Genomic DNA, 17,863 nt, shown 5'->3' on the forward strand with positions numbered 1-17,863 from the left:
GGATGTGAGGCTGGGAGAGACAGACACAGTACTCCACCACCCCAGCTGTGAAATGACCAGAATGCACTCACACCTTCCTGGGGCTACCTTTACTGTGCCCATGGCAGCTCCAAGAGGAGGTTAACACTGTGGAGCAAGGAAGTAGGGAAAGACGGGGGACAGGAGTTAGGGTGGGCCCTGTGTGGAGGTGTAGGGCTCCTGCATCCCTCTGGGATCTGAGCCTAGACGGCTCCGGCAGAGTCTGGCGAGTGCCTCAGTGGAAGCGGTACTTTCTGGCTGGCTTGAGGTTGATGTATGTGGCCTTCATCTCCTCAGCCTCAGGGTTCCGCACATCTTTGAATCGCTCCCCTTTGGTGCTCACTACCTGGTTGTCGATGTATCGGATCAGCTTCTTGGGAGCCTGTCAGGCAATCAGGTAGTGAGTAGCAGAAGCCAGGAGACGGTTGCACCCACTCCACGACCCTAGGAGCTGTGACCGTCTCACCTCCTTAGGAGCCATAGGCCGGTGAATCTTCTGATCCTCTGCGCTATCCACCATCATGTACCTGCCAAAAACTGGCTGGGTGAAGCTCCTGCCACCCTAGGAAAACCCTCTAAGGGCCCGGCCCGGCCCGCCCCAGCCCAGCCCAGACTCACTTCTGCAGGATGAAAGACTTCAGCTCATCCTTTTGGGGCCCTCTGAGGCGCCTGGGCAGGTCCTGCAGAGAGGGGAAGCCTGTCTAGGGCCTAGGGTACCAGCAGGAAAAGCAAATGGGGATAGGCTAGGGGCGGTGGCTTAACACTAAGGTGGAACATAGCTGAGGTTACATGGGGTTGGGGGGCCGTCTAGCAGAGGATACCTGGTTGTGGCCATCCCAGGCTGCAGGCCCCTCCTCCTTCCCCTCTACCAGCATCTGCACAGCTTCTTCCAAGTCCCCTCGAGCTTTGGCCAACACCCACTGGGCCTGCTCCACCGAACAGGTAGGGAACACCTCCAGAAGTACGTCCACCCCTGGCAGCAGTTCCTCCTCAGCACCGGATGCCTGTGGGCATAAATGTTGACAAGAGGCAATACTTCCTCCTTTCCAGGGCCCTAGCTCCCTCGTCGGTACCCTCCTCTACCAGTACCTCATCTTGAGTGTCCCCAGCAGCAGTCAGAGAAGACATCATCTCTTCTTTGAGCCTCTGCAGAGGCTCTGGGGAGACAGATACCTGACCTTGGACCTCAGAGCTCTGTGGTTTCAGGTTCTCTTAAAGAGGCAGAAAGAGCAACAGGTTTGCCAGGGCTTTGGAGGATGGGGGTTTGAGCCACCCAAGTGCCCGATTCCCAGACTCACCTTTGTTCCTGGCACCACTCAACTGCCCTGAGAGCTTCCGCATCATTTCCCCTATTGTACCTCTGAAAAGGCAAGGAGGGCGGTAAAAGGACAACTCTGCCCACCCTCCACAATCAGCCAGCCCTCCCCCTTCTCTTGGTCCCAGCCAGGCCCCACCTTGGGATGTAGGCGAAGCCAGGCACATAGGCCTCCATCATCTCAGTGAAGGCCTCCATATCGAAATTCTCCTCCGATGGGCCTGAGGGGCCCAGGTCCTCAAGGACCCCAAGCACATAGGAGAAGATGACCTCATCCAAGCCGCTGCAGGAAGGGGACAGGACAAGCCCTGTTACCTCCAGCATTGCCACCTAGCCTGGGACTCCAGCCCTGGGCTTCATGGGGTCCAGGAGCCAGACCTCAAGCCTTAAGCCCAGAAGAGTATCCCACCCACCCCCCGACCCCCTCAGAGCTTTGGTTTCCCATCTGTTCAACAAGGGTGACAGGAACAGGATGAGAGGTTAAGGCCATACCAGCAAATCATAACCAGCCCTCCTCCACCTGAGGAATAGGGCTGAGTACTTCCCACGCCAGTCTTTCCATCGGCCAGGGCCCAGAGTACTGCCCAGCAGCTCCAACTCTGGCCCCAGCATGACCCTTCTAGGAGAGCAGCTTCTACCTGAGGTCAGCCTCTGGGAGGTGCGTCTGAACAAAGGCAAGGAGGGCTGCACTGACAATCCTCTCCAGCTCCATGCTCTCTCCTCTTCTGAAGGGACACAAGACAGAGGCTTGTCAGGCCCTCTTCTGCCTGCCCCTGCCCACCAGGTCCAGGGGCGGCCAGCTCCTCCCTCCTGCCCTGCGTGGAAACCATTTGTTGATGTTGCCCATAGCTTCCAGTTCTTCAGCCCTCCCCCGCTCCCTCAAGCAGAGCCACAGCCCCCTGCCTGCCTATCTCTCCACCTCCTCCAGCCTGAGACAGGGCAGGACACTGTCTCAGGAGAAAGTTTCCAGAGTGGACGTTTCCCTCCCCCCTCCCCCTGACCTCTCCCCATCTCCCCACCCCATTCCCCAACAGTAGGCCTAGACCCTCTGGGAAGAAGCCAAGGTCTTGAGGTCACATGCCTCCTGGCTGAGGAATCCCATCACTGAGAGGGCCACTTGGCCCCCAAGTCCAACCACAAGGGACCCATTGTCCAGCCCCCCAAGAAGCAGGCCTCAGGACTGAGCACAGCCATTCCCCCACCCAGAATGGGCCACCCACCCTCTGCACAAAGGGGCTTTTCTGGCTCTGGGGCCCAGATAGAAGGGGAAGCCTTTCATGAATTCTCTCTTCCTGCCAGGTCCTTGCCCTTCCAGTAGCTTGGGCCTATCTACGGAGGACTTTCCATCCTCCGCCCCAAGGCCTACGGAGCCCTACAAGATCTGGCCTTTGCTTACCTCTCCAACCTCACCACTCCCTCCTTGCTAACTCCACTCCTGCCCCAGCAGCCTCCGTGCTATTCCTCAGACTTGCCCAGTTTCTTTCTACCTGTCTCCTCCAGATACCCACATGGCTCATCCCCTCACCTCTGCCAGGGCTCTGCTCAAATGTTGCCTCCATAGAGAGACCTTCCCTGACTAACTGACCAAAATTATGCATTCCCCATACTCCCCAATCCCTTACTCTGCTTTATTTTCTATACAGCATATACTACAGCTCCATGTTATCTTTATGTTTATTTGCCTGTTGTCCTCCCCCACGGAATGTAAGCTTCAAGAAGAGGGAGTTTGGGGGGGTGTACTTTGTCTTATCCATTGGTATAGCCCTAGCACCTAGAAGAATGCCTGCACTTAGTAGGTGCTCGATAAATACTTATTGACCTATTTCATTCCTACTTACATGCTTTTGACTCCCAAAAGTCTGTATTTGGTAGTCAGGAACATCTAGGTGGTAAAGAACTGCTCCAGACCCACAAGTCCAAATGTCAGCTCATTACCCCACTCCGAAGACTCAGGGGCACCTCAAACTTCACCTACCCCCAACTCACCATATCCTCCTGATCTGTGTACTCCCCCTCCAAACAGGCACCTCCTCCTGTTTCACCGGCTAACGTGACTCACTCAGCTGCCAAACCTGAAACTTGGGGGGTTACCCTTGATTTCACCGTCTCTCAACCCCTGCTGCAATCAATCAATCACCAGGTGCTATTGAATCTATTCCCTTATTATTCTCCATTCTATCCACTTCTCCCCAACTTCAGTCTGGCTTCCGCTCTACTGAATTTTCTCAGGCTAAGGGCTGAGTTACTTTTTCAGGTTTTGGTCTCATTAGGTTGAACCATATGAACTTGCCAATATTACCTGTTTTTTCTTTTTCAAAGTTTTGTGTGTGTGGTTTTTTTTTTTTTTTTTTTTTTTTGCAATATTACCTGTTTTTGACCTCAAAAAGAAAAGAAAAAGGCAATTTCTTGTAGTTTCACCTAATATTTGCCCTTTCAAGTAGCACCAGTGTTGGTCTAGGAGGCATCACATCCTCCTATTTCTCTTCTACCTCTCTGGCCATTTCTTCCCAGGCTCCCTTCTCTGTCCCCCTCTCCTCTGCTTCCCCCTAAATGTGGCAGCAAAGCTCAGGCTCAAAGCTGCTTCTCCTTTCTCCTCAGTCTGCACTGTCTCTCTCTGGAAGATCTCATCTGGGCCCACATCTTGTACCAACTTCCATGTCACCAATTCCCAAATGTCCAATCCTCTAGTCCAGTCTCCTCCTCTGAGCTACACACTTGTACGTCTACCTCTCTGACACCTCTGTGGGGATGACTTAACATGTCCCAAACTGACATTCTCCCAAGTCTTTTATTCTTCCAAGGCTGTCCTCAGTATACGCATGTCCATGTACCCAGCTGTTCCTGCCACAAGTCTGGGAATTACCACTGACACCATCCTACCCCTTGCCTTCTCACATCCAATCAGTCACCATGCCCTGACCATTATCCCTCAACATATCTACTTGTCTCCATCTCCACTCCCACTTGGCTCCAACTCTTGCCTTAACTGCAAGAGTTTCCTAAATGTTCTCCCCACTACCATCTTTCCCCCAACAACCTATCCTCTGCAAAGATCATGGCTGTACAATATTTACCAAAATATCACACTTTTTTCTGCTTAAAATCTGTCAGTGATTTCCTGCTTCCCTTCAGATAAGTCCAGATTCTTTTTGTGGCCCTCAATTCAGGGCCTTACTCCTGCCTACATCTCTCCAGCCTCACTGCCCACCCCTCCCCGCCGGCTCCCACCAAGGATCACTCCCCTCCACCCCAGCTTGCTTTCAGCTTGCCAGCACTCCAGCTTTTTCACAGCAAGGGTCTTTGCACAAACTGTTTCCTCTGCCTGGGCAACTTGCCACCTCCACCCCTTCACTTGCTAACTCCTCTCACCTTTCAGGTTTCAGTTTACAATTTCCTTCAAGGGATGCTCCCCTGACCCTTTAGAACTGGTTTGGTCTCCTCTATCTTACACCCTCATTGCAGACTACACTTTTCCTTACTTAGCAGTACCTTTTACAGCTATAATTAAAACATTATTGGGGCAATGTTTAATGTTTCTTCCACATGTTTCATGAGGGCAGAGACTACACTCCTGGCTTATTCATCAATGTACACTCGGTGTCTCCTGTGAAGTAGACACTCAATAAACAGTTACTCCCCACTTTAGAAATGAAGAGATTGAAGCTCAGTGGGTTTAATGACTTGCCCAAAGTCACCTGGCTTGACTGTTGTAGTCAGGAGATAAATCCAGGGCACCTAGTTGAGTGAGCGTATATTCTAGGAGCTACTCCAGGGGATGGGGAGATGTCAAGACCTCCAATTGGGTTGAGATAGGGCTACCATCTAGTATCGCAGTTCCCTTGTCCCCTGACTGGTAACACAGAGTTGCTGTGACAGCACAGGGGTCGCTTAGGACAGCAGAACTGAGAAGCCCTATCCTACCAGGGGAGGACAGCCTCTTGCTCCAGACCCTACCATAGGCCCTGGGGAGGAAGAGAACTGCTCAGACAGGGCATACCAGATCCCATCATGCAGCTCCCCCAAGAAGTCAGCCCCCTATGGAGACCTACATCCACCCTGGGTTATACCAATCCTGCCTGCTAGCAGTTGCCTGCCAACCTCTGCTGGGACAAAAGTCCACGGACGCTGCATGAAAGCTTCTAGGGAAGAAGCTCTCAGGGATGTGTCTGATGCCCCTAGGTTTCTAACCAAGGTCCAAGAGCCAGGGAGTTATTATTAGGAAACACCCCACTGTGCCCAAATAAAAAGTCTTCCTGCCCTGAGCTTTTGCTCTAGCTTGTCTCCTAATGGAACATCCTCCTTCCTCCTGTTCTTGGGCTGCCCAAACTTCACCCAGCCTTCAAAGCTTGCCACTTCTTTTTCACCCTTCTCCATCCCCCTAGGCTTCCTCAGCATCTCTTTCCTACCCAGAGGCTTCTCCTAATATTTCTCCTCCACAGTCCCTAAGCTGGGGAAGCTGCAGCCTGAGCAGCCAGCCTTCTCCAGGGTAAGAACATGATTTCCGTGAGACTTTTCAAATTCTGGATATAGCCCACAGAACCCCATTACTTCCTGGGGGCTCCAAATAAGGGTTCACTGGTTAGCTGCACCCATGAAATGTGATTGTCGGGCTTCCCTAGTGGCGCAGTGGTTGGGAGTCCGTCTGCCGATGCAGGGGACGCGGGCTCGTGCCCCGGTCCGGAAGGATCCCACGTGCCGCGAAGCGGCTGGGCCCGTGGGCCGTGGCCGCTGGGCCTGCGCGTCCGGAGCCTGTGCTCCGCGGCAGTGAGAGGCCCGCGTACCGCAAAAAAAAAAAAGTGATTGTCATCCTGTCATGAGTCCTGTTTAAACACCTCTGATGAAGGTAAAAATATTTAGCATTTACTGACTGCTTACAATCTATCAAGGATTGTTCTATGCACTTTACATGTATTAACTTACTTAATCCTCACAATTACATTAACATATAGATACTAATATATCATATTGATATTACCCAAAAGGAAATGGAGGCACTGAGAGGTTAAGTAACTTGCCCAGGGGTCACACAGTAAGTTAATGGCAGATTTACACCCAGGCGGTCTGGCTCATTGTTAACCACTACACTATACCACCTTTCATGATGCAAATGGTCAGTCCCCAGCCTGTAATCTGATCCTCTCCTGTTTGGCTGGCCCTCTTGCCTACCTCAGAATCTTTGCTCACACCATTCTCCCCATTCAGAATGTCTTTCCCTTTGCCTCTCACTCTGCAGGCCTCACTTCCTTCCTGCAGCCAACCCTGACTGCCCCATCCTCACTGCCCCCAGCTGGCCTGAGAGCATCCCCAGGACCAAGCACAGGCCTGGACTTTCCAGATGTTCCATAAAAGCCCCCTGGACAAGTTTAAGTGAGACTGGGGGAAGGAGTACCATGTTGTTCCCTTGGGGTGGGGAGACGCCCAAGGTGGAGGGAGAGCAGAAGGCCATGTGGGAGGAGGAATCCTGGGAAGCAGAGTGGAAGAAGTCTGGGGCACTCAAGAGGGTCTAGAAACGAGGCCTTCACTGCTTCTCCCAGCCCCTACGAAGCCCAGCTCCTGGGGCCCTCGTCCCATAACGCAGGTTCCAGAGCGCATCATTGTCCCCTGACCCCCAAGTCAGGTCTTAGAGGAGCCAAGGACACCGATGGGTACACAAAGGATTCCGGCACCCAAAGTCAGGCAGGAGCACAAATGGGGGGAGGCGGGAATACAGGAAGTGGGACCACGATGATGGCCGACCCCTGAAGCAGGAGCTCCCTAAACGAGCTAGCGGAGTACCTATAAGCATCCAGAATAGTGGGCCCGAGGGCACAGGGATGCGGTTGCGGCCCTGAGGGACACATGATGAGGGAGGCCTGAGCAAGCTAGGATGTGCCTTGATACAGGCCACGGCGAGAATCAGAGATGGGGTTCCGGCGGGCCCCGGGGGTACCGTGGGGAGACACACAGGACGGGTACCCTGGATCAACGCTCTTCGCGACTCTCTTAGCCCTAGGCCGGGGCTTGGAGGGGAAATCACCTGCTCCGTCGGGCGCCGCCGGCGACTTGTCCCGCGCGGTGCAGCTCTCATCCCCCAGCCCCACCAACGAGATCAAAGGCGGGGCCCAGAGCGGTTTCTTTCCAGAAGCGCTGTGGTAGCCATTTTTAAGAAGGGCATGCCCACAACTGGGCGGGGCTTCTGCTACCATTCTCATTTGTCTCAGAGCTATGGGCGAGCTCCCTCGGAGGCCATTTTTGTTGAGGGTACGGAGGAGTTAGGCGTGGAGATCCAGCCAGTGGGTGGAGTCTCAGTGACTGACTGTTATCCCCTTCTAGTGCCTTGCCGTCTGCCCAGACGGGAGAACATTTTGACCCCACCCAGTGTCTTCCCATCCGTCTTATTTCCTCGCCCCCAAATCTCCGCCCTCAAATCCTGTAGCTTCCCCACCCCCACCCCGCCCTTGTCTCTCCCTGGTTGGTTCTGGTGGCCCTACTCCTAGACCCAGTGTTCTTCCCCAAATCCCGTGTCTCTCCCCCTTCGTGTCCAGTCTATATTCAAGCCTTGTCACCCAACAACTCTTAAGTGCTGACTTACCCGCCATGTCTGTCTCTCCTTTGTATCCTCTTAACAGCGATGTTTCCCCAAGATTAGTGTGGGTTACCAGGGCCTGGGTCTTGGGACCTGGAGCCTGGTTTGGATGGGGGAGGGGGGGCAGCAGGTGCTCTGAGCGAGGATCCACCTGAGCGCAGATCCACGACGGCCTGCAGGCCATGCCCACCCCCAGTAACTTCATGCCCGAGTTGGCAGGGCTTCTCATTTAGGACAGGACGGCTGAACTCCAGTACCCTCTAAGGCCTCAGCTTCCTCTTTCTCTTCCTGCTACGGAGCTTCCCGGTGCTACCCTGTGGGGAAGCCCATAGCCTTCCCTTCCCAAGAACCCTTTAATGGGTCATGAGGGAAGGAGTTCCATTCAAGGCTGAACTCTCCCATCCCCGATCAGCAGGGATGAGCTTCTTTTCAGGGCTAGTCCCCCTTGTAGGGCGCTGGGGACCCTGAGATTATCCCTATCCACAGGAGCTCACAGTCCAAGGTAGAAAGTCCCCTCCTCTCTTCCCTAAGGACTGAGGCAGTGCCAAAATATGGAGAAAAAGGGGATCACTGCTCCCTCTTCCAGTCCTGTCCCTCACAGCAGCCTCCCACCTCCCCACCAGGATCCTCTGGCCTCAAAGAGAGCAAGATGTTGGCTGCTGGGGAGAGGAGGCAGGAAAGGGGAGGAAAGAAGGAGGGAGCACCTTTGGCGACGTGTCTCCCATAAAAGCACTGCTGCTGCCAGCCTGGTGCTGCTGGGGTTAATGAGGGGTGGGGTGACAGCCACTTTGTTCTCTGGCCAAGCAGGCCCCTGGGAAAGGGGTGATGGATAGCGTCCAGCCCTCTAAAGACTTGGCCATCGCTCCCCTCCCCCAGTCCCCTATCCTCCCTCCCCCTCTATTGCACAATACTGATGACTCTTCTCTCCCTACTACCTCCATTACAGGAATTTTCAGGTTTCCTCAGAAGAGCTGTCCCTAGTCCTGGCTCAGGACCCTTGTGGCCATCCCTGAGGCATACCATTCCCCCTCCCCCACGGCCTGTTTCTTGAATAGCAGTTGGATGTAGCTACATATTATCATGGGAAAGAACTTCCTGAGTTTTCGGGGAAGGATGATGGGAAAGACCATTTAGAGGGAGCCCCTCAATTCCCAGTTCAGACCCTGGAGAGTCTCAACTCTGTGCAGCAAGGGTTAGGTTTTGGAGTCAGAGGACAGAGAGTGGGCTGAGGAGAGGGACCACCACAGGCACAAGGACACACACAAACTGTAAGGCAGGGGATCCAGGGAACACTTGTCCTTCTCGACATTCCACAGCAGGCTGGACCTTAAGCTCCTGATTTGCTGTCCCCTCAGGTCTCAATCTCTCTCCACAGGATGGAAACAAACTCCACTTATGCTTTGGATGGTGCTTGAAGCTACATGAGGTGAAAGGAGGTATAGCGATACCTCCTCTCTCCCCATTCTGTCAAATGAATTCTGCAACAGATGCTGGGTCTCCTGAGCTGATGGGAGAAGCCAGAAGCCTGCGCTGAAGCTTTCCCTAGCACATCAGTTCCCCATCATCCAACCTCAGAATGAGGAATTTGGGCTTGAATTAGGCATAAAGAGATTTCCCAGACATTAACAGCAGAGAAAGAACCCAGCTGGCTGGTCTCAAGGGGTGGGAGGGACTCGGAGACTGAGGTGAGGAAGGGAATGCTTTGAAAGATGGGGTGGGGGGGGAAGAGGAGGGTCCCCACTCTTGCTTGAGGTCAGCACGGGCTCTCTGGGCAGGGTGCCTGGCCCTCCCACACCTTCTTCCTTTCTCAGAAGAGCCAGGATGGGGCGGGGGCGGGAGTTGGCTGGGGCGGGCCCTATTTAAGGAGCAGTCTCTGGGAGCATCACTGTAGATCCAGCTCCAGGAGGGAGAGATGAGGCTTCATGGGTAAGTGCAGACCCCTTTCTCTCAACTCAAGCAGGGTGGGGGTAGGGTGACTCCTGAGCCTGCCAGCTTGCCTCTCCATCTCCAGGGATAGGCTGCAGGTCTGCCCTGTGAATGGGAATAGCACCCCAGCCCTCAGTTTAACTCTGTAGAAAGTCAATGTGTGTTTCAGGGAAGTCTTTCTCTTCTGCTCCCTTATCTATCCCAGGTACTTCAGATCTTCACTTCAGGTGGAGAGATTTTCAGGGAGTTGGGACTCCTGGACCTCTCTCTATCTTGGGGATCCACATTTTGTGGGTCCTCTTTGGCTCAGGAAGCCACTCATTCTCTAGAGAAATGCCCTTCTCAGTGTACATGTTCTGGCTGTTCCCCTAGCCCCTTGCCCATCCAGTCCACATGTGGCCCCACCAGGAGCATATCTGGGCAGGAGATGACGGGTCTGACTCTGCAGTACCCACGGAATCCCTACCACAGCCCTGAGTCCCCTCCCCTCATATCCTACATCAGTATCCTGTTAGAATTTAGAGAACCCTTACCTCTTTCCCTAGCAATGGGCCCCTATTTTCAGCTCCAAGCTCAGACCCTCGATGGGACAGGAGGAATCTTGAGATCCCAGGTTCCTCTTCTGACACATCCTGGGAATGGGGGAAAATTCACAGAAGAGAGCACAGGAGGGCAGCATCAAGGCTAAGAGAACTTTGGCCATCTGGCTCTGAGAACTGAATTCCATAGGCTGTGAGCTCTAGCAAATGCCCTTGGGACTCAGTTCTGGTGCCCGGCTGTGCTGTACTGTCAATACTGAGGTCATGGGGGACCTGCTGTCTCAGACTCACAGCGTCCCAGCCAGGTGCTGCCACCTGCCAGAACTTTTAATAACTTCGAGTTACTCTTCTTGTCAAAGACTTCAATGGCTCCCCAAAACTCCTCACCTTGCCATTAAACTCTTTCAAAGTATGGCCTCCACTTAGCTTTCAAGCCTGATCTTCCATTGCTCCCTGGTTATAACCTGTCCTCCAATGAAACCCTGCTACTTCCTGCTCCTGCTGCCATGCTTTTATTCACGCTGATCCCTCCCCAGTTCTTCCTGGGACACCTCCATTCCATCGCTATCTGTTGGAATCCTATACATCCTTCAAAGCCTCTCTCAGATGCATCTTACAAGAATCTTCTTCAACCCCTCAATGATGCATACGATCTCCTACAAATCCTCCGCACTCTGCTTCCAGTGGGGCTTGATTCATGAGCCCCATAGTGTATAGTCCTGTGTCCTACACAGAGTGGCTGTTCAACAAACGTTCCTTGTGTTTTGCTGAGTGTGTCTCATGTACGAAGAGGAAGTTTGGTCTAGATGTTAAGGCTACAGTCAGATTTCCCAGGTGTATTCTCTGTGTGTACCCTTGGGTAAGTTGTTAACTTCTATCGGCCTCAGTTTCCTTGTCTATAAATGGGAATAATAATTATATCCACATCAAGGTTTTTGCGAAGATTAAATTATAGTTTTTGTACAGGGATCTAGCACAGTGCCTGCACATAGTAAGTTCTCAGTTAAGTGTGTGAGATTGCTATGATTCTTCTTTTTTTTTTGTATTTTGGCTGTGCCATGTCACATGGCATGCGGGATGGTTCCCTGCAGGGATCGAACCTGGGCCTCCACTGTGAAAGCACCAAATCCTAACCACTGGGCCACCAGAGAACTCCCTGTTATGATTCTTATTATCCTCCCTTCAGTAGGATGTGAGCTACCCAGCTGGGAGGTAGGATAGGGTTTAAAATTGGTCAGTCAGGGTTTATTGAGCAAAGGGCTCTAGACCAGATGCCAGGGTTGGGTAAAGCTGTGGCGAGGCCAGGAGGAGAAGGCCATCAAGGTGAGTTTGGTAGCCCAAGCCCTGCTGGGATCTAGAAGCTCTGGATTCCCACCTACTGTGTGACATTGGGTGAGTCACTCCTTCTCTCTGGCCTTGGTTTCCCAGCGTAAGGTCAACTGAGGAGGTTGGGCCAGGTGAACAGTAAAGTCCCTGGCAGCCCAGATGTTTTATGAGTTCTAAGCTTCTAAGGGTTAAGTTCAAAGAAAAGAACAAACAAAGAAGCATCTAGGCTCCCTGCAGGGCTTCTTTACATCCTAGGGCTGGAGCAAGCACTGGGGTTTGGAAGGATTGGCATGTTGGACTGAGCTGAGTGGCAGTACTTCCTTCAAAAAGCCTGTAATTGGGGGCCTCCTCCCTCACTGGGGCTGGGGGATAGGGGTATATTGCTTGCAGTCTCTGGGCATTTCCAGGGCATATGTGGAAGACCTGGGGGAAGAATGTGAGCAATGCGGATTCTCAGAGATGGGGGAAGTGTTTTTTTTTTTAAATTCCTGTGAATGGAATTTTGGGGGGTATGTACTTAGTTCTTTTTTTAAAATTAATTAATTAATTTTGGCTGCGTTGGGTCTTCGTTGCTGCGTGCGATCTTTCTCTAGTTGCGGCGAGTGGGGGCTACTTTTCACGTTGCGGTGCCCGGGCTTCTCATTGCAGTGGCTTCTCTTGTTGCGGAGCACGGGCTCTAGGCATGCGGGCTCAGTAGCTGCGGCACGTGGGCCCTAGAGCATGCGGGCTTCGGTAGTTGTGGCTCACAGGCTCAGTAGTTGTGGCTCGCGGGCTCTAGGGCACAGGCTCAGTAGTTGTGGCACATGGGCTTAGTTGCTGCGCGGCATGTGGGATCTTCCCGGACTAGGGCTCAAACCCATGTCCCCTACATTGGCAGGCGGATTCTTAACCACTGAGCCACCAGGGTAGTCCCGAGGTGGGGGAAGTTGAGAGACTTCAAGGGTCTGGACCTGAGACGATAGAGAAGGAAGGGGATTCAGAACACACCTAACTTGGTATGAGACTCATGATTTACTTGAAGCCTGCCTTGTTTCAAAAAAGGACTTGAGGAGGCTTACCAGCATGCAGACAACTCTCTAAGATTAAAACATAAAATCTGTGACAGAGTACATTTTAAATGTGTTTCCTTTTTTATCCAGAGATTCAATTTACTTATTATTGCTATTTTTATTTTTAGTTAGAAATTATTTCAAACTTAAAGAAAAGTAGCCAGAATCGTACAAAGAACTCTGGCTTAGCCTTCTACCAGATTGACCAACTGTTAACGTTTTGCCATGCTGCTTTCTCTCATCTATAGTCCTCATTCAAATCTTGTTACTTGTCCCAACACTGTCCTTCACAACAATTTTCATTCTGGTCCAGGATCCAAAACAGGATCGTGTGTTGCATTTAGTTTTCATGCCTCTTTTTGTCTCCTTTGACCTGAAACCTTTGTCTTTTATGACATTGACATTTTTGAACAATTTTCTCTCAATTTAGGTTTATCTGAGGTTTCCTCATGATTATGCCTTACTGCTGAACTGATGTTATATTTTTCCGTTTAACATATCAGAGAGCACATGATGTCAATTTGTCTCTGTTAAAGAAAAAATGTTAGGGACTTCCCTGGTGGCACAGTGGTTAAGAATCCACCTGCCAATGCAGGGGACACAGGTTCAATCCCTGGTCCGGGAAGATCCCACATGCTGCGGAGTAACTAAGCCCGAGCGTCACAACCACTGAGCCTGAGCTCTAGAGCCCGTGCGCCACAACTACTGAAGCCTGTGTGCCTAGAGCCCGTGCTCTGCAACAAGAGAAGCCACCACAATGAGAAGCCTGCATGCAACAACTAGAGGAAGCCCGCGTACAGCACCGAAGACCCAATGCAGCCAAAAATAAATAAATAAAATAAATAAATTGAAAAAAAAAATTTTTTAAGACACCCAGTAAAGATGGTAAGAAAGACTTTAAGAGGGACTACTGCAATGGGGTTAAAGTGTTATCCACAAGTCTTCCCTATTATATTATCACGTTACTATTTTTTTTCAGGTTACTATTTTAAAATTTGTAATTAATAAATATCTTATTGGAACATATTTGAAACTATATAAATATCCAGTTTCTCATCAAACTTTCACCCATCAGTTTTAGTATTCAGAAATGATTCTCACCTGAATCAATCATTACTCTGATGATTGGGAATGGTGATTTTCTAATTTCATTATTCCTTCTACTATAAGGAAGAGCTTTCCTTTCATATGTATTTTTTAGTTAGTATTAGTATGGACTTAGGGATCCTTATTTTATTCAGCAGGTTATAATCTGTTACTGTGATTATTTGTTTCGATGCTTAAATTGTCCTTGATTTGGTCAGTGGAAGTCCCTTCAAGTTGGCTCCTTTGTTCTTTTGACATTTTTGATCAGTCCTTTATTTTCTGGCACAAGTTGTTCCAGTCTCATCTTGTACCTTCCCTGCCACAGCCTTGGAATCAGCCATTTTCCCAAGGGGACTGGTTCCTTTTACTGGAGAATGTAATTTAGAAACAAAGATCTAGGCACTGGCTGTGCTTGTGCTGCTAGGGTGGCATTGTTCAATGATTCGATTTCTAATTCTAAGACTTCAGATTCCACAATTTAACACTCGTGTATGTGAATAAAGATGCATATTCAAGGACATTTATTCTCATTACCCTCACAACTTCCAAATAAGACCAAGCCATCAGCTTATTTTTTGCCTGTATTACTTCAAAAGCCTCCTAACTGCTCTCCCGATTTTCAAAATGGCCCCTCTATAGTCTGTTTTCTACACAGTACCCAGAATAACTTTAAAAAAAAAATCTCATCACATTTCCCCCTGCTCATAACCCTCCATCCCCTAAGAATAAAATCCAAATTTTTCTACATGGCTTCAAGGTACCACAGGATCCAGCCTCATCTGTAACCTAATTATCACTTTCGCGCTCGCTCACAGGACAAGGACACCCCAGCCAAAGGGTGTTTGTATTTGCTTTTCTCCCCCAGCTATTCAAATGGCTCATAAAGGTCTTTATTAGGTCTCCACTCAAGAGTCACCTCTTCAGAGAAACCTTCCCTAACTATCCTGTTGAAAACAGCACCCCATTACTTATCACTTATGACATTACGTCATATATTCCCATTTGCTTGTTGTCAGTCTCTGTTTCTCTACATTACACCTCTAAAGTAGGCTCCATGAGGGCAGGGAGTTGTTTGGTTTTTCTCCCGTAGCACCAGTGCCTAGAACACTGCCCAGCAAACTGTGGGCTCTCAAATGCCTGTCAAGTGAATAAAGATAACTTTCATTCCTTGGGACGTTTGCACCCACCACACTTCCTGCCTGGCTTCCCCTCACCCTTCTCTTTGCACGGCTAGCTTCTTCATATTCTCTAGATCTCAGCTTAAATATCTTCCATAAGGACAGAAACTGCCATGGCTGTCTCATTCACTATGGTATCCTCAGGGCCTACCACAGTTCCTGGCAAATAAAAGGCACTCAAGAAATTTGTTGGATGGACTTTTAATAGCTAAAAACTGGAAAGAATCCAAATGCTATAGAATATTGGATGACTGTTAAAGAATGAGGTAACTCCATGCGCATTGGCACAAAATGATGTCCAAGATATACTTAATGTATAATGTAACAAGCAAAACTGTGCAATTCATTTTATGTAATTAATACTAGGTGAACAGAAAAAAATAGTAAAAAATACTAGATTGTACCTCAGTGATCATTTGGGGGTGAGGGATATTAGAACAGATTTTAACTTCCTATTTTATAAACTTCTGTATTGAAGACTACTTTTTAAAAACAAACACTACCCTTTGAGCACTTAGTACATGACAGGCACTGTGGTAAACATTTTTTGTGCAGGATTTCACAGTACCTTCTCAATAATCTTATGAGATAGGTCCTAATACCATCATCCCCATTTGCAATGAGGAAATTGGTTCAGGGACATTAAGCAATTCATCTAAGGTCACACAGCAAACCCATCACACTACAACACCTCCCTGTGTCTTTATAATTAAAAAAAAAGAAAGGAAAGGAAAATAAGATGAAACTAGGGGTAACAGTTCAGGATCAAGGTTTTACACAGAAGATGCTAAGCAAATTTGGCTCCCTAGAAACCAGGGCAAATAGAAAAATATGATCAATTATGAGATCCTTGGTGATTCAAAGATAAAAGCAAACTACTTATCAGTAGAAACAGCTTTACCAAATGCCGAGGTTTAACAGAACTTCTCCAGGAAGCTCATAAATACAGCAGTGTTCAATCAAGTGATCTACAGTTCAATAACATACCTGTATACCCAGGTAACTGTTGGCCAACCACAAATGGAAGTTCAGTGAATGCAGTTCCAATAGGAGCCAAATTTATACAGCCTGGGCATCAGATCTGGTGGTCTGGCCAGACCTTTAGTTAAAATTGCATGTGTGGCCTAACCCTCCAGCAAACTCCTATACTATTGCAAATTCACCCTATTAAACACTGTTAGCAAGAATCAGGAGACAAGAAGTGACATTCATCTTAAATTTAAACGTTGGTATATTTTCCAGGTAGGCTGGGTTGGTTTTCTTCTTCTTTTACAGATGAAGAAACTGAGGCTCAGAGTCTAGAAAATGTCAGAGCCATTATGGATCTGATTATGGATCCCCTCCTCAGCCTTCCTCCGCCATGCTTGTCACCCGCGCCTCAACAAAATAGCTTATGCCCTCGGAATCTCTCTGGGGGTGGTGGGCCTCAGGACCTAGAAGAGTGTCCTCTTGTGCTGGAAGGGAGCTGGTTAAGCGAGAGTGAGGCCCAGCCAGTGAGGAAGCACACTTTTTCCAGAGGTCCACTCTAATCCTCACCTCCAACACCTTGTACCCCAAGATGGAAAGTAAGGCTCACATTACACAGATGAAGAAAAACCCCTAACCCCAAGCATAAAAATGATCTTGAAGCCTACACTTGACTTCACTCATTTATTTACTTTTCTTACAAGCTGGGGATAGGTGGGCCTCAGCTTGGGGAGTGTGGAGAGCTTTGCTGGAGGGAGGAGAGGAAAAAGCGAAAGTGGGGGCTTATTGCAGGGCAGGATTCAAAGGGGAAGAAGATGGGGAGGAAGGAGAGAGGAAACAAAGGGTTCAGGCCCTCCTTCCACCACACACACTCAGGCTTCCCAAGTCCAAGTAGAAGGAAGGAGTTAATAGGACACCCACCCAGAGATGTCCTTGATCCATTCTCGCCCTTGCCCCGCCATCCAGCAATAACCTGAGAGAAATCAAGGAAGTGCAGGAAGTGGGCGGTGGTTTAAAAAAAAAGAGGTGACAGGTGCACCCAGCCCCAGCGCACAGCTGTGGCGGCAGGAGGAGAGCCGCTCGCGTGCTCACCCTGACCGGCCGCCGGGCCTCGCGGCGCCCTCAGCTCAAGTCTTTCCTCTTCTTCCGGCGGCCGCGCTCCGCCGCTTCCCCCGCGGGGCTGCTGTCGCCGCTGCAGCTGCCGGCTGGCCGGCGAACCACTCGCCTCTCCGTACGGTACTCGGGCTCGCGCACGCGCGGCGCGCCCTGCAGCAGGAACTCGCCGCCGCGATAGGTGACGCGCACGTCGGTGCGGGGGTACGTGCCGTACGCTCGCCGCAACTCCCGGCGCACGAAGTCCGGCAGCTCGAGTCCCGGCCCGAGCGTACGTTCCACGCGCCCCCAGCGCAGCTCAGCTTGCAGGCTGCCGCCTTCCGGCCACTGCGTCCCGCTCTCAACCGCCGCCAGCCCCGCAGCTGCGGGCTCCTGCAGCGACGGCCCTGGGTAGCCGGGCGCTGGGAACAGCGGTTGCAGGGCCGCGGCGTAGGCCTGCGGGAAGGCCCACAAGGGCGGCGTGACCACTAGCGTCGCGCCTGTGGCGTGGAAGCAGTGGTATTCCCGCGGAGCCGCCCACCCGCCCGCGCTCAGGCTCGGGGGCCGGCTGCAGAAGTTGTGGGCCTGAATGGGGGGCAGCAGCGGAGGGGTGGGCGGGTAGGTGTAGGTGAGGTGCTGCAGCAGAGGCCAGACGTCCTGCCCAGGCGCCAGGCAGCAGTATGTGTACATGGTGTGAAGCTCAGGCGGCCGGCATTGTTACTGGGGCCTCGTCCTGGTCCAGACCTGGGGTGGGGGTGTGGGGTGTGGGTGCACTTTGTTCTCATCTCCACCACCCACCCTGG

At 51.0% G+C, this 17,863-nt stretch overlaps 3 protein-coding genes across 6 annotated transcripts in view; all 3 read right to left on the reverse strand.

Moving 5' to 3' along the window:
* The window catches only part of ARMH3 (armadillo like helical domain containing 3), a gene marked incomplete at its 3' end in the record, with an annotated part of 562,435 nt that overhangs the window by 448,217 nt on the left and 96,355 nt on the right, over window positions 1–17,863 (reverse strand). The window lies entirely within an intron of this gene.
* CUEDC2 (CUE domain containing 2) lies at window positions 73–10,413 on the reverse strand. 4 transcript variants are annotated; one of them, XM_079715881.1, is made up of 9 exons: window positions 10,358–10,413; window positions 1,972–2,058; window positions 1,473–1,616; window positions 1,317–1,378; window positions 1,108–1,229; window positions 888–1,022; window positions 637–698; window positions 485–545; window positions 73–400 (listed from the first exon to the last, which is right to left on the reverse strand). In XM_079715881.1, the coding sequence occupies exons 2-9, from the start codon at window positions 2,043–2,045 to the stop codon at window positions 254–256; spliced, it is 807 nt and encodes a 268-aa protein (XP_079572007.1). In that variant the 5' UTR covers window positions 2,046–2,058; window positions 10,358–10,413; the 3' UTR covers window positions 73–253. The 4 variants fall into 4 exon arrangements, with proteins under 4 accessions (XP_079572007.1, XP_079572005.1, XP_079572006.1 ...); XM_079715879.1 differs by having other exon boundaries at window positions 840–1,022; window positions 10,358–10,393; XM_079715880.1 differs by lacking the exon at window positions 10,358–10,413 and adding an exon at window positions 7,350–7,398 and having other exon boundaries at window positions 840–1,022.
* LOC307058470 (uncharacterized protein C10orf95 homolog) lies at window positions 17,049–17,750 on the reverse strand (the record flags this gene model as incomplete). Its single annotated transcript, XM_079711939.1, has 1 exon — window positions 17,049–17,750. The coding sequence occupies one exon, from the start codon at window positions 17,748–17,750 to the stop codon at window positions 17,091–17,093; it is 660 nt and encodes a 219-aa protein (XP_079568065.1). The 3' UTR covers window positions 17,049–17,090.

Source organism: Hyperoodon ampullatus (genome assembly GCF_949752795.1).
Source record: "Hyperoodon ampullatus genome assembly, chromosome: 1".
NCBI lineage: Eukaryota > Metazoa > Chordata > Mammalia > Artiodactyla > Ziphiidae > Hyperoodon > Hyperoodon ampullatus.